The sequence below is a fragment of the Carassius gibelio genome, chromosome A3, assembly GCF_023724105.1.
Source record: "Carassius gibelio isolate Cgi1373 ecotype wild population from Czech Republic chromosome A3, carGib1.2-hapl.c, whole genome shotgun sequence".
NCBI classification, from domain to species: domain Eukaryota; kingdom Metazoa; phylum Chordata; class Actinopteri; order Cypriniformes; family Cyprinidae; genus Carassius; species Carassius gibelio.
In genome coordinates, this window is record NC_068373.1 from 12,067,516 (window position 1) to 12,082,006 (window position 14,491).

At 38.1% G+C, this 14,491-nt stretch overlaps 1 protein-coding gene across 2 annotated transcripts in view; it reads left to right on the forward strand.

The window, feature by feature from the left end:
- The first annotated feature begins 3,598 nt into the window (after positions 1–3,598).
- fam171a2a (family with sequence similarity 171 member A2a) overlaps positions 3,599–14,491 on the forward strand; it is a 48,194-nt gene continuing 37,301 nt past the window's right edge. The window contains exon 1 of one of the 2 annotated variants that reach the window (XM_052543698.1): positions 3,599–3,844. In XM_052543698.1, the coding sequence (XP_052399658.1) occupies positions 3,745–3,844 (100 nt within the window). In that variant the 5' untranslated portion in view covers positions 3,599–3,744. The remainder of the gene's footprint in view (positions 3,845–14,491) is intronic. The other variant, XM_052543705.1, reaches the window with a different exon arrangement.

Here is a 14,491-nt window from a genome sequence, read left to right on the forward strand (position 1 = left end):
CGTTTTTAATAACAAAAGTAAAAGCTGAATGTTTTTTTTAATGCACACATGAACTGGAATATAAACATTCTTAATCTCTGTATTTTTTGTTTATTTGACCAAAAATTAGAAATTTAGTAGATAAAATGCACTATATAATTAAAATAAATGTAAAAATGTCTTTATACACTTTAATTTTGTCTTAAATCATATACTGCATTATTGTGGTGCTCTTGAAAATCATTTTGACTCAAATTCTACTGGTCAAGTTTTGAAATCCACAACCTTGCAGTACTTTAACAATGTTTTGCTTATTTTCTACAAACTTATAACAATTAAAATGTTTTGTAGTTTAATAACAAATGGCTATATCAAAACATACAGTAATTTGTATATTTTCATTTCAAAGATAAAAGTAGATTGCTTTTGCTGAATAAAGACTTCAACTGATTCTGTGTTAAAAGTTTTATTAACAGATATGGTGAAGGCATTACATAAATGACATTTAATACGCACCTGTATAAATATAAAATACATGTTGAAAAAAAAAAAAACCTGAAAGCTACACAAGAGTTAACTTGTATATGCGTTTAGAGATAGGCCTACTGATCCACACAAGCAAGCATATGTTATAAGATTTATGTTGTAAATAAATTATTAAATACATTATTAAAATAAATTCCTATATGAACAACAAATGGCAAACAGAGATTTAAACACCATGAACAAACTTAATGAAATCAGTCTAAATGTTGGGAGAAGAAACATGCTTCCAAATCAGTGGGACCAGATTGTTTATACCCACTGCAGAATAAGCCATTCAAGAATAACCAACATGTTTTAAATATTAGTAGAATATCCAGCAACATGATCTTTCTTACAAAACCCTTTATCCATGAAACTTGTTTTATTAGGTTGTGCTTGGCTTGATTACCTTTGATTATCTTGACTTGAAAAGTGTGGATTTCAGGAATAAAATATAGTAAAACTTTAAAACTGGTTAAATAATACAACATTTGTATCAAATAGTAGGCTATACAATTTTTGTATTATTATTAAGTATTACACTAAATTACACATTCTGTAGGTCATCATCCAGCATCCCTTGCATCAGATAAAAAACCAAAAGTTAGTTCTGATGACGTTTACCCATGTCTTCATGTATGTGTGCAATAGTGGCCTCAAATAACTTGAGAAAAAAGTCTCCCCCATTAGAAGAGCTTCTGCAACTAGGAAAAAAATGACAGTCAGAAGTGCAAGTATCAAACTCTGCTGATTTGTAACAGTTTATTAATTACAAACAAACAGCATTTTTTAAGGAGAAAAAAAAAGTTAAATAGTTGTTACTTCATAAGATACTTTATATCGTTCTTTATTTCTCACCTTAAAGTTTTACAAAACAGTGAGCAAGTTTGTGCCACCATATGATACACAAATTCAAACGACATACTTATCAAATGACATGCTTTTAATAGCAAAACAGAGGAATATGAGAAAATATTTAACAGCTGCTGGCCCATTTTCTTGAAGCGTATTCCAACGATGGGCTGCCTCAATGGCTGTAATCATTAAGTAAACATTTAAAACAGCAAACAATGAATAACATTTAGTGCACAAACGAACAAATATATTCTACGTTTGCTTATCTTCATTCGAAGCTGAAACGTAATTAGACTATCTTGTTGAACAGTTTTTGTGATCCGGTGAAAACGTCCTAATATTTTCAGAGTCGCTTTAACGCGAAACAGGAAAGTCATGAATATTCACGTATGCTCCGCCCAGCGTCACCGAAAATCTCAGAAACCGAATATTTCAGAACACCGGTCCATTATAGAATTGATTTTAAACATCTTGCTATTTGTTTTTTAATCATTGAACGTCCTTGCTCCATCTTATATTTCAGATTTGTTGCAACCGTACACTCCATCAAGATCTCTTAGTTCTTCTGACCAAAAACTTTTGATTACTCCTGGGTCGAGACGTAAACAGTGGGGGGACCGTGCTTTTGCAGTATCAGCCCCAAGGCTTTGGAACAGTTTGCCTTTACACATAGAACTGCCTCCACACTGGTGTCATTTAAGTCCCTTTTCAAGGCGAATTTTTTCTCCAAGACTTTTTCACAAAATGCTATTCAGTGAAAAGTTGTTATTTTTTTATTTATTTTTTATTCATTTATTTATTTAGTGTATATGTTGTCTGCCTATTTATGTTTTGAGAAACTGTACAGCACATTGGTCTACTTGTTGTTTTTAATCATGCTTTAGAAATAAATTGCCTTGCCTCATGTTAAGGAATGTAGATAAATGAGCATCGTCTCCAACCCACTGCCATTGTTAGTACCATTCTTAGCATTTCAGATGGGTGATGATCCATTTTGCTAACACTGAGCTCTAGAACAGACCATGGACCCTGAGCTTTATAAACCAGGCATTGTTGTGTAAAATTTCACATTCATTGAACAGTTTGCACCGAAATCCATTATGCATATGCTTGACTAATTGTAAATCCCTTGATTACATTGTTTGTTGTTGTTTTGTTTTTCAGTCATTAAAATGTCTAGTCTGCACTGAAGTATGTAATTACAATGCTTTGGGTTTGAGTAAGAAATTAGACATTTGTTTGTGAGCACAATTTAAGGCAAAAAAAAAAGGGGATCGTGTATGTATATAAATTTTAATTTGCTAAAAATTGTACTAACCCTCAGGCCATCCAATATGTAAATGAGTTTGTTTCTTTATCAGAACAGATTTGGATAAATTTATTATTACATCACTTGTTCACCTCTGCGGTGAATGGGTGCCATCAGAATGAAAGTCACAATAATCCACCATTAATCCACATGACTCCAGCCCATCAGTTAACATTGTGAAAAGCTGCATGTTTGTAATAAGCAAATCCATCAAGAATTGTAAACCATTGCTTCCATCTGATATATGAGCCCTCTACTATCTGTAATATTGCTTTCTCAAGTGAAAAAGTTGTCTTGTCTGAATAAGGAGAGAAATATGCTAAAATCAAGCACTGTGTTTACAAACAAAAACAGTCAGAAACCCTTCTACAAATATGTCGTGACACAACATGTGTGACGGGATAACAGGATGGACGTTTTCACTGGAGGAAGCATTATTATGAATAATGGATTCATATTTTTCCAATAAGTTTAAATGCTTTAATGGTTGATTTGTTTCTTACAAACAAGCAGATTTTCACTTCACAAGACATTAATTGATGATGGACTTCAGTTGTGTGGATTACTTTTCTGTTTTTATCATTCTGACGGCACCCATTTACTGCAGAGGAACCATATGATGTAGTACTACATTTCTCCAAATCTGTTGTGATGACAAAACAAAATTGTCTATATCTCGGATGGCCTGAGGGTAAATGTTCAGCAATAATATTTTTGTTGAAAAATTATTATTATTATTATTATTATTATTATTATTATTATTATTATTATTATTTTGTGTGTGTTTGTTGACTATTCCTTCAATCAATAAAACGCTGGAAACGTCCTTCACAAATGGTCCAAACATGAAAAGTTGCTTATGAGCCTCGACCGACAGAGGGCGCATGGGAGCACTGCACTCCAAAATCGCTCCCTCCCATTTGGGACAACAGGGCTCAAAGAAGCGGAGCAGTCGTACTCGGGAAGGGAGTGGGCACCCTGGCAACCGCACTTTAGATCAGTCAGTCTTGTGCCATCCCGCAACGAAACATGGATGAACTGCTACTTAAGGAGGATCTGACGATTCCGCTTTAAGAATGCGTCCACCGCACACCCCCCGCTCTTTTTTTCTTTTTCTTTTCCTCTGTAGTGCTTGGAGGACGCTGGCTAAATCCCTGCAGACCTCAGGACCAGTCGGTGAGTTTGATTTGAGACTGTAGCATCCGTCTTTGAATGTGTTATTTGTGTAGCGTGAAGAACGGAACATCGACTCCAGGTTTTATTATGAAAGTGTCGCATTTGCGCTCCCAGCAGATTATCACGCGCCGTAGCTTTTGTGCACATTTACTTTAGTGCCTTTTGGGAGTTACAGTTTGGAAACAAAGGATTTCAAACTCAGATGAGCCCGCCGTGTATCTGTAAAGTGAAGAAGTTAAACGGGCCATCAGTTTCAGAAAAACAGTTGCATCTGGCATTAGTTTCATTCTTATCTTGATTTAAGAATGCACGTTATCTTATGATAAACTACAGGCTATAGTGAAGCTAATATCGTTTCGTATTTTATGCCCACCCACACTGCTATTTCTGAAGTAGTTCACTGAGAGAAAACACCGTTATCTACCGGTTTATTTAACCTCTGTAAGTTAGTTCATAATTATTTATATGAATAAACTATGTGTTTATTGTAAAAGTATAAGGGAGACCCATGGAAGTTGCAATTATTATTATTAGCCTATTATTTTCAGTGTAACTGTTACACCAAGAAATAAAACGTTATTTAAAATTGAACCTTTTGTGACAACTTGCCCCAAGGGGACCCTGTCACAACATAATATCGACTTGTCAGCAGAGTTTTAAACAGCAAGATTAAAATATAAAATGTGGCATATACAAATATCAAAACATTGTTTTGGCCAACAAATATTGCATTTAAGAGAAAAACAAACATATGTGTAATTTCCCTGTGTAAGTGCCCGCTATATATTTTTTCTTGCTATAGATTTATTACTCTAGTCTGGTGGCAGTTTGTCGCCACAGGACCTAACTGGTCTTTTAGGGGCTGTTTGTGCAAACTCTTTTGTGAACCCGTTTCTTCCTCAGCAACTTCCAACGCATATTAATGTAGGCTTGGAGCTTTTTTCTGTTATGCGCTCCACAGGTGCTCGTAGTAAACAGTTCAAAAAGTCAACCACAGACATTTTGGTCTAAGTTCTGCCTTATCTGAACCATTCAAATAGAGAAATTTAAAGAAAGTCTGTATACTGAATTTGAAACTTTGACTTTCAGCATTTGTTTAGTCTTTTTGTGGTTAGTAACATATTTTGCAAAGTCATTAGATGTTTTTGACCAACATCAGAAGTTCATTATTGGACTCAAGCCTTTAATGTGACCCTTTGAAGAGAGACCTAAAGGTGAAGCCACGTCATAAAGCTGTGTGTGAGTTCCCAGTTCCGGAGCTGAGAACGACCTGGGATGACATTTTTAAAAGTCTGGGATCCTTGTTAATCAATGTTTTACTGTCTACTGGAAAAGGCTCTGCTGACTAAGCTTTCATTGTTGCGCTGATAGGAAACATTTAAGTCAGAGTCAGTCAAAAATCTATCTATTTATCTATCTATCTATCTATCTATCTATCTATCTATCTATCTATCTATCTATCTATCTATCTATCTTTCTATCTATCATGTTATGGCACCATCAAATGTGCCCTTTAAACCTGACCATAGAGTTTTTAAATGTCAATTATTATTAAAAAATTATGATCATTTATTGGTGTTAGATTTGGAAGACAACATGACTTATTTTCCAGCATCATTTTCTTAGAATTTCTAAATCCTGCTTCTTTCCTCCAAAGTCTATACTTAAAAAAAAGTGATATTGTCAAATTTAAATGAATAATTTCTACTCAGCTTCAAGAATTACGAATCCGAGTATAGTATGCAAACAGCAGTTTAAATGTCACTGTTTATCGACCCTGATATACTCAAGCTTTGAAGTTCAGTTATTAAAACTGGAGTTCTTTAAGCCTGTTTTGGCTGTGGTGATTTATCGACCAGGCTTTTATCCAGGAATTTTCAGATTTTGTATCCTCTATTTTATTATCGTCTGCTTATATCTTAATTGTGGGCGATTTTAATATTCAGTTGTGTTGTCCTGAAAAGCCTTTGGTTAAGGAGTTTTCATCCTGATGGAATTCATTTAATTTTATTCAGCATGTCTACGGCCCTACGCATGAGAGAGGACATACTTTGGACCTAGTTTTTTTTTCTTTAGGGCTGTCAATTTTTGATGTTGATGTTAATGATGTTTGCATTTCAGATCATATATCTTTCATATTATATTATCATATTACTTTCAGTGTAAATGTACCGAATGAAATGAGAGCGAGTCGGATCTCTTGTGTTTGTTCCCGTACAATTACTCCATCAACACCACAGGCTTTTTGGTGAGATTTTTAATACCTTTTCTGATGTATCATGGTTGGAGTCTGCACCTCTCATGGCTGATCCAGATTAATTACTTACTGTTTTTAATTCTGTATGCTCTAGTCTGAAGTCTTAAAGGACTCTGTTGATCTTTACAAGATTAAGCATTTTAAGGTAAATCGTCAGCCTTGGTTTAATGAACATCTCATATTCTTAAACAGCAGTGTAGGAAGGCAGAACGTGCTTGGAAGAGAAATAAACATCTGGTCTTTCATCAGATGTTACGAGACTCGTATCTTGGGTATCAGTAAAGGATGCTAAAGCAGCCTATTTTTCAAATATATTGCAGCATTCAAACTAACCAAAAATTTTGGTTTTTTAATCCAAATCCAAATACTGTTATGATACCTTCATCTACAGAGTGTTGTGAGAAGTTTTTAAGTGTTTTCTCTGGAAAAACAAAAAACATTAGGTCTAGGTTTCTTAATTTGGATGGAAAGGTAGCAGAAAACTCTACTAGTGTCAAAACTCTGGATGAATTTGATCTGGTTTCATCTATCGATATTAGTCATATTATTGCTCATTTGAAACGCCCAGCTACCAGTTGGGATGATTTGCCTTCAGGTTTGCTTTGTATAACAGCTGACTTTATTGGACCAAGTATTACATCTATTATGAACTGTAGCTTTTCTACAGGTCTTCTTCCATCATGTCTTAAGCATGCGGTCATTCAGCCCCTTCTAAAGAAGTCTGTTTACATATTATCGGCCAATTTCAAAGCTGCCCTGTATTTCAAAAATATTGAAAGAAAATTGTTTTGCCTCAGCTGTGCTCTTTTTTGGCTAATAATGATGTGCTAGATGCTTTTCAGTCTGGCTTTAGGCCAGGACACAGCACTGAATCAGCTCTATTGCGAGTTCCCAATGATTGGTTACTCATTGCAGACTTGGGTAGTCTAGGAGCTTTGATTATGCTCGACTTTAGTGCAGCTTTTGATCTAATAGATCATGATATCCTTATTAAATGTTTACAGCATGTTGTGGGTCTGAGAGGGACTGTTTTAAAATGGTTTTCTTATTATTTGAAGGGACGATCCTTTTCAGTGAAGTTTGGAAAATTTTTGTCCTCTTCAGTCTCTATTGACAGTGGAGTATCTCAGGGCTCCATTTTGGGACCTATTCTGTTTTCACTAATTCTGTTGCCTTTAGGCCTTATTTTAAAAAAAAACACACACATTATGTCTTAGGGGTGTAATGGTACGTGTATTCTTACCGGACCGTTTCAGTACAGGGCTTTCGGTACGGTGCACGTGTGTACCGAATGACCGAATGCAATATTTTGTATGCGGAACATAGGTACATTTTCGTGTTTCCAAACGAACATATTAAGTGGCGGAAGTCTCTGCGTTCAGCATAATCCCGCCCTGCAGCTGCCTGTGACACACTGGCTGCGTGGCGTGAGTGTGGTGTTTCTGCTGCATGTCAGTTGCCTGACGGCTGCTTCGCGTTTTCTGTGTCTTTACACTCCAGAATCGTGCCTGATGTGGCGCTGGCGCGCTGCTGCTACTCTAGGTGACATAAAGGGAGGCCGCCACCAGACCAGGATTTTGTCTTCATGACAACAATATCTATACTTCATGTTGAGCATAAATATAAAGCCTACTGATAAAGGACACCGTCAACAGTTTTGACAGCAAAATAGACTATTTTTGACAGGTGTAATATGCCAGTGTGTCAGTGTGTCGGCCTAAGGTTTTCAAAAGGCATCACGCGAGTGTGAACATCCCTACAACTAGGAAAAAAACTATTGTAATTCAAACGCAGCTCCCGTCGGCATTTAAACAGACCTTTGCTCTTAATTCCGATCGGTCCAACTCAATAACGAAATCTGAGCAAACTGAAACTGTTGATGCTACAACTTTACACTTTGGAAAAGTTATATAGATTTTTTAAATATGAGCAGGCCTACAAGCTGGGATTGGTAATGCTGCACTGTAATCTGTAAAAGTTTATAGTAATAAACAACAACCTGCAGTTTAATGTTTGCATTTCTTTCCCTTACTTTACCGAAAATGAACCGAACCATGACTTTAAAACCGAGGTACGTACCGAACCGTGATTTTTGCGTACCGTTACACCCCTATTATGTCTTATCATCGTTATACTTAGGGGTGTCCATGGTTAACCGATTAACCGTTAAAAATTGCGTAACCGAGTGAAACATTTTGCTCGGTTAAGTGACGTCAATGGCGTGCATTGAATTTAGTTGTAATACATTTTTGCACCACCAGAGACCGCCAGAGCGCTCCCAGACATTTGTAATGTCCACAAGAAGAAGTCATTTTTCTAATATGAAGCGGGCAAAAAAAAGTACAGCGTTGGAGCACTTTAAAATTGAGAGTGACGGGGCAAAATGCAAGTATTGCAATACAGTGCTTAGATATACTTCAAGTACAACCTCGTTGTTGTAATCTCAACAGCCAACACCCAGGCATCATTAGGCCGGTCAGGACTCACTGGATGCGTGGCGATGAGCGAAAGCATCTCGGCTGCGTGGCGTGTCTGTTTTTAATTCGGCTCCCATGTTAACAGGTTAGAGCTTGCCGACTGCCTGCGTGAGACGCGCGGCTCGACGCGTGCATGCTAGAAATAGAACTGACGCCTTGTTGGAAGCGTTTCCAGGCAAAATATAATAGGAAAATATGTTTATATGTCATTTTGTACACAAATACATATTAATTCATGACATTTTGATATTTGAAAGTCTATAGGTTGACATAAATTCAGATATAAATGTAATTAAAAAAAATTATTATCGATTTTCAAATATTGTACCTGTCAAACATATCATAGTCATAGCCTTAGCGAGGCGGCCGCGGAGCCTGCTTGTTACCTTCGCCTAAACACGGAAAGTTACATAACCATTACTAGAGCCTGTTCCTTTATAACATAGCCAAAGGTCGGTGTATATTTGCTTTATACATTTTAGGCTTATTCTCAAATACAGATTGTGTTAGTGGGCGGGATTATTAGGTAGTTTTAATAGGACAATTTGACCGGAGAGATTAAATTTTGTCGGACATTTCTTTTTTTTTTTTTTTTGGCCAATGTCTGGAAATTACCGGACAACGGAAACCCTGGCGCACACTATGGTTAACCGATTATTAACCGCTAAGGGCCTCGGTTAACGGTTAATGAAAAACTTGAAAACGTGCAGCCCTAGTTATACTGATGATATTCAGATTTATTTGTCTATTAGATCTGGGTGAGTCAACTTCTCATTCATCTTTGTTATTATGTCTTGAGGAGGTAAAGTGTTGTTTAGAGCAAAATTGCCTACAGCTAAATGTGAGTAAATCTGAAGTAATCATTTTTGGGCCAAAAAAAAAAGGGGGAAAGTGACGTGATATACAGCCAAGTATGGTGACCCATATTTAGGATTTGTGCTCTGCATTTAACCCATCCAAAGTGCACACACACAGCAGTGAACACACACACCCGGAGCAGTGGGCAGCCATTTATGCTGCGGCACCCAGGGAGCAGTTGGGGGTTCGGTGCCTTGCTCAAGGGCACCTTAGTCAAATAAGAAATCTGGGTTAAAATATCGGATTCAGTATAAGGTGTTGCTGTACGTTTTTAAAGCTGTCCATGATATGGCCCCAGAATATATTACGGACCTGATTAATTTGAACTTTGGTAGATCTCAAAGATCATTTAACTGCTTACTGCTCTCAGTTCCAAAAACTTGCCTTAAAACAAAGGGGGATCGTGCATTTTCAGTTGCTGGCCCAAGAATGTGGAATACCCTTCCACCTGACATCAGATCTGCACCCTCAGTTGATGTTTTTAAATCTAGCTTTTAAACATATGTACTTGATTTCTATGGCTTTAAATTGTTGACTTTGGAAGAAGTAAACTGTTTTAATTGTTTTTCTGTTTTTGTTTTACTATTCTCATCTTATGTTGCTGTACAGTCCTTTGGTCTACTTTGTAGTGGAAAGGACTCTATAAATAAAGTAGATCTGAGACTTGACTTGAGAGTCAACCCATCATGTAAACACAATAGGTGGATGGCAGGGCCGTTTCCTGTTACATCTTTAGTTATCTTTATGTTCAGGAAACTGATCTTTGCATGCATTTTTGAGTACCTATAGTAATTTTTTTTCTAAACATATATATATATATATATATCATTATCTTGCATCCTTTAAAGCAGCATCATTTAACAGCTGTGAGCTAAAGGACTGTGTGAATCGCATTGAGGCATCTGATGTTTGCTACTAACATGGTGCAAAGTATCTACCAGAGCGTGAAATATTGTTATCCTGATGGGTTTTTGTAGTGGCACGGCATGCACATCACCGTCCTAATCAAACTGACACCTAGAGCCGCCAACTCTGATTTGGGACAAAGGCCTTGTGAGGGTAAGCCAGCCAAGACACTAATGCAAAATGACTTCTGGAGATCTAAGTGAGTCCGTCTGTGCCTTTAGGCAGGTGTTGACCGTGCCCATTTTCCACAATTTGAAAAACAGCTGTGCAGTAATGATTTTGAGCCGATATTCAAGTCAGGAAGAAGGCAGATTAATGGGGGAAGTCGTGGCCTAGTGGTTAGAGAGTTTGACTCCCAACCCTAGAGTTGTGTGTTCGCATCCTGGGCCGGCAATACGATGACTTAGGTGCCCTTGAGCAAGGCACCACACCCCCAACTGCTCCCCGGCCGTTGCACCATAAATTGCTGCACTCTGCTCCAAGTGTGTGTTCAAGGTTTGCGTGTGCAAATTAGATGGGTTAAATGCAGAGAACGAATATTGAGTATGGTTCACCATACTTGGCTGTATGTCACTTTCACTTTTCACTTTTTTAATTGAAACATTTGAAAAAAACAGTTTTGCTCTTCTCTTTTAGATTGCATTCACGATTGTGTAGGATACTGTCCCGTCACCACATAATTAGTCTATGCTTTTATCAACTTCCAGTAGATTTCAAGAGATTCCCCTTAAGGGTGTATTACATCCTCCTCCTCTCATGCATTAACTAGGGTTAACATGACAGCACTTGTTTGAGTGCTGCCCCAGCTTGCCACTCTATGCTTTTATTTGGGACACAATTGCAGCATTGTGCTGCATGATGCTTTTATTAGATGTCATTGAATTTGGAACTTGTATGACTTCATATCAATCATAGGTCAGTTTATAATAGAGTGCAGCAGTCAAGTTCTTGGAGAATATATCTTTTTTATATATATCTTTTTCTTTATGGGGAATTGACTTTTAATGATTTTTAATTGATTTATATTTTTTAACATTAAACCTTTAAAGACTGACCTACTGTGTTGTTGATTGATGGTATATGATTTTGTTGAAGCCTACAGTCCACATTATTTAAATTTTGATTCAGCAAAAAAGAAAAAAAAATACCACCAATCAAAGAATTGTGACAACCAATTCCTCCAAATAAACTCTTCAGTGGCTGATTACTCTCATAAAGCATTGCAAATTATATTAATGTGAAAGAGTATATTTATTTGTATGTTGTCCATAGTAACTACAGTTCCCTTTAAGTCAATCACTCTCGATGTCACGTCGGATGACCGACAATTTTGGGGATATTGCTTCGATAGACCAATCTACTTCAAGTGTAATCTAAACAAGCCAATGCACATTGGCATGCAGTTGTCAAGCGATTATAAAAAAATAAAAATAAAATGAATTACTTAATGTACCAATTAATCAAATTAATCTCAAATTAATGAGTTTAATTAATTACCATGCACATCATGTTCAGATTAAAGATAAAATTATTTTTAAATATAATAGTTCATCATTGTGTTCATTAAAAAATAAAACACTGAATGAACATGGAAAAGTAGCTGAAATATCAGCCCCAGATGCAATCTAGTGTTTGTTCTGGCGGGCGACAGGCGACAACTACTTCCGGCAGTGGCACGGGTGGTCTGAGGAATACAGCAGTGGCAATATAGAGGAACGTGTGCAGTCGGTACTGACCTGGTTTGAATTCGTTCAAGGGTAGGACGGTGGTCCCACTGAAACTATTTCAGAGGCTCCTGGGGCATACGGCACATAAGCCCGCAATATACTTCAAACAAAGTTTGTTTTCCGAACTTTCCAACACCCCCCACGCTGCTGGAGACGGGGTGTAAATTAATGTAAACATGTGTTGTGACACTCGTAAATATCCCCTAAACAAAACAATGATGAAATGAATAAGTGTAGGCAATATAGGTGTGAGACGGGCCCCAATGGTCAGAATATTTTAGACAAAAGAATAACGATTAGCAGAAGTTCAGAGTCAAGTATCGTGTTTGCAATACAAAAGAACAATTCTATTTCCATGATCAGTCCTTTATGGGAAGTGTGAATGTCTCATAGTCTGGAAACTTAAGCATGATGTGGAAAAAAATATTGGGGTCATCTCATAGCACAAACCTGTTTGTTTATTTGATTAAACTGGATAAACTATTCATGATTTGGTGTCATGATTTGATAAAAACAAAGGTTTTTTTATTGTATTTTATTTTGACATTTTATTGTATACCTTTAAAAATTTTTTGGAAAGAACAACAACAGCAGCAGCAGCAGCAGTACGGTGTAACATTTTTTTGAAAAACATGTATTTGGTACTTGCTACTATCTGGGTAGAGGAATCAGATGCAGAGTAGTGAAAAGGAGAATGTTTATTCTCGCCACAAAACACAAAATAACATAAACAATAATTAAATGCTGCCCGGGTGAACTGAGATTCCAGAGCTGGCCGGCACACTGCGGATCACTCAAGCTGTCGGATCTCCATACTACGAGTCCTTGATAACAGTAGAACACTGATGTTTGCACACTACACAAAACACGGGTAGTGACAAAACAATCTACTTACAATGACAGACAGAAAGGTAGAGACATATAATTGAGTAGGGGAGTGAGTGACAGGTGGGGAAGAATCAGCTCGTGATCTGCGCACCCCCACCACGATCAGCGCTGATTGTCCAGACCACGAGCTATCGAACATGATAGGACAACACAGACCACAGGGGAAGCCGGGAAAGCACCCTGCACCATGACAGCTACCTTATATCTTTACTTTTTCCTTTCATTGTTTTCATGGCTTTGGAAAACTTGCAACTGATGTTTCCCTCCATCACTTTTTGCATAACTCCGGGTCGTCAGCACCAAGCTTCGCTGAAATTTCTTTCTAGGAATTAAATGCTTTCTCTGAAACTTTAGTCTCTCCACTAGCGATTGTACAGGTGCAGATATGTCTGTGGCAGCTCATCTATTCGACACTCAGTGTATTCATGCTGATAGTGACTCAGAGATGTTGTTCTCCAGAATGACCTCAGCTGAAGAAGAAACAAACCGGGGAAAAAATCTCTCAAGTCAAAGAAGGGGATTGATTCCGGCACTGAACCCGGGTCGGGCACCTAGTAACATTGCCGGGTTCAATCCCAGGACGAGCGCTGTGTGAACAAAAGCCAGATCTAATGCCATGTCTTAGTGATGATGCATGTTATCGCGTGACTCTTTTACCGGCTATTTTGAAGGAAGATTAACGTATGCGACAAAAAAATATGTGCAAACTGGAATGAAGCAGAGATCAGTTAGTTCCTCACTTTCCGTGCTGATGCTGAGATCGTTCACCAGCTTCAGTGAAAGTTTAACATGCCTAACGTTTTCGACTCGTACGTTACACATCACGCCCTGATGTCACGTGTCCTTACGGGATCTTTACAGGTTGTGTGTGAAAACACGCATATATCCCGGGTAACCACTGGCAGTGTGAAAGTGCAAAATCTAGCGACCTGGGAATAATTGCCGGAACACTTTACCCGTGTATTTGCCGGAATCGCAGTGTGAAAGGGGCTTTAGAGGAGCCAGGAGGTTAAATCCTTCCCGACCCCCCTCCATACCCTCTTGGGACCTGTCTCTGGTGCTTAAAACACTACAGCAGGGGCCATTTGAGCCCTTGCACTCAGTCAAGCTAAAGTTTGTTTTTCTTTGATAACTCTGCTCCTGCTTGCATTGGCCTCCATTAAGAGGGTAGGGGACCTGCATGCATTTTCGGTCGACGACTTGTGCCTAGAGTTTGGGCCGGCTGACTCCCAGGTAATCTTGAGGTCCTGGCCTGGCTATGTGCCCAAGGTTCCCATTACTCTCTTCAGGGATCAGGTGGTGAGCCTTCAAGCTCTGACCCCGGAGGAGGCAGACCCAGCCCTAGCTTTGCTCTGTCCGGTCCGAGCCCTGAGATGCTACATAGACCGGACACAAAGCTCGGCTCTTTATCTGTGGCCTACACCAGAAAGGGGCACAGGTGGCTCGCACAGGGCACTGGAAGGGGCAGCATCCATGGCGCTTTGGTAGGTACTGGTCATCTATCGTGATGTTTAGAGTGACCGACTGTAAGGGT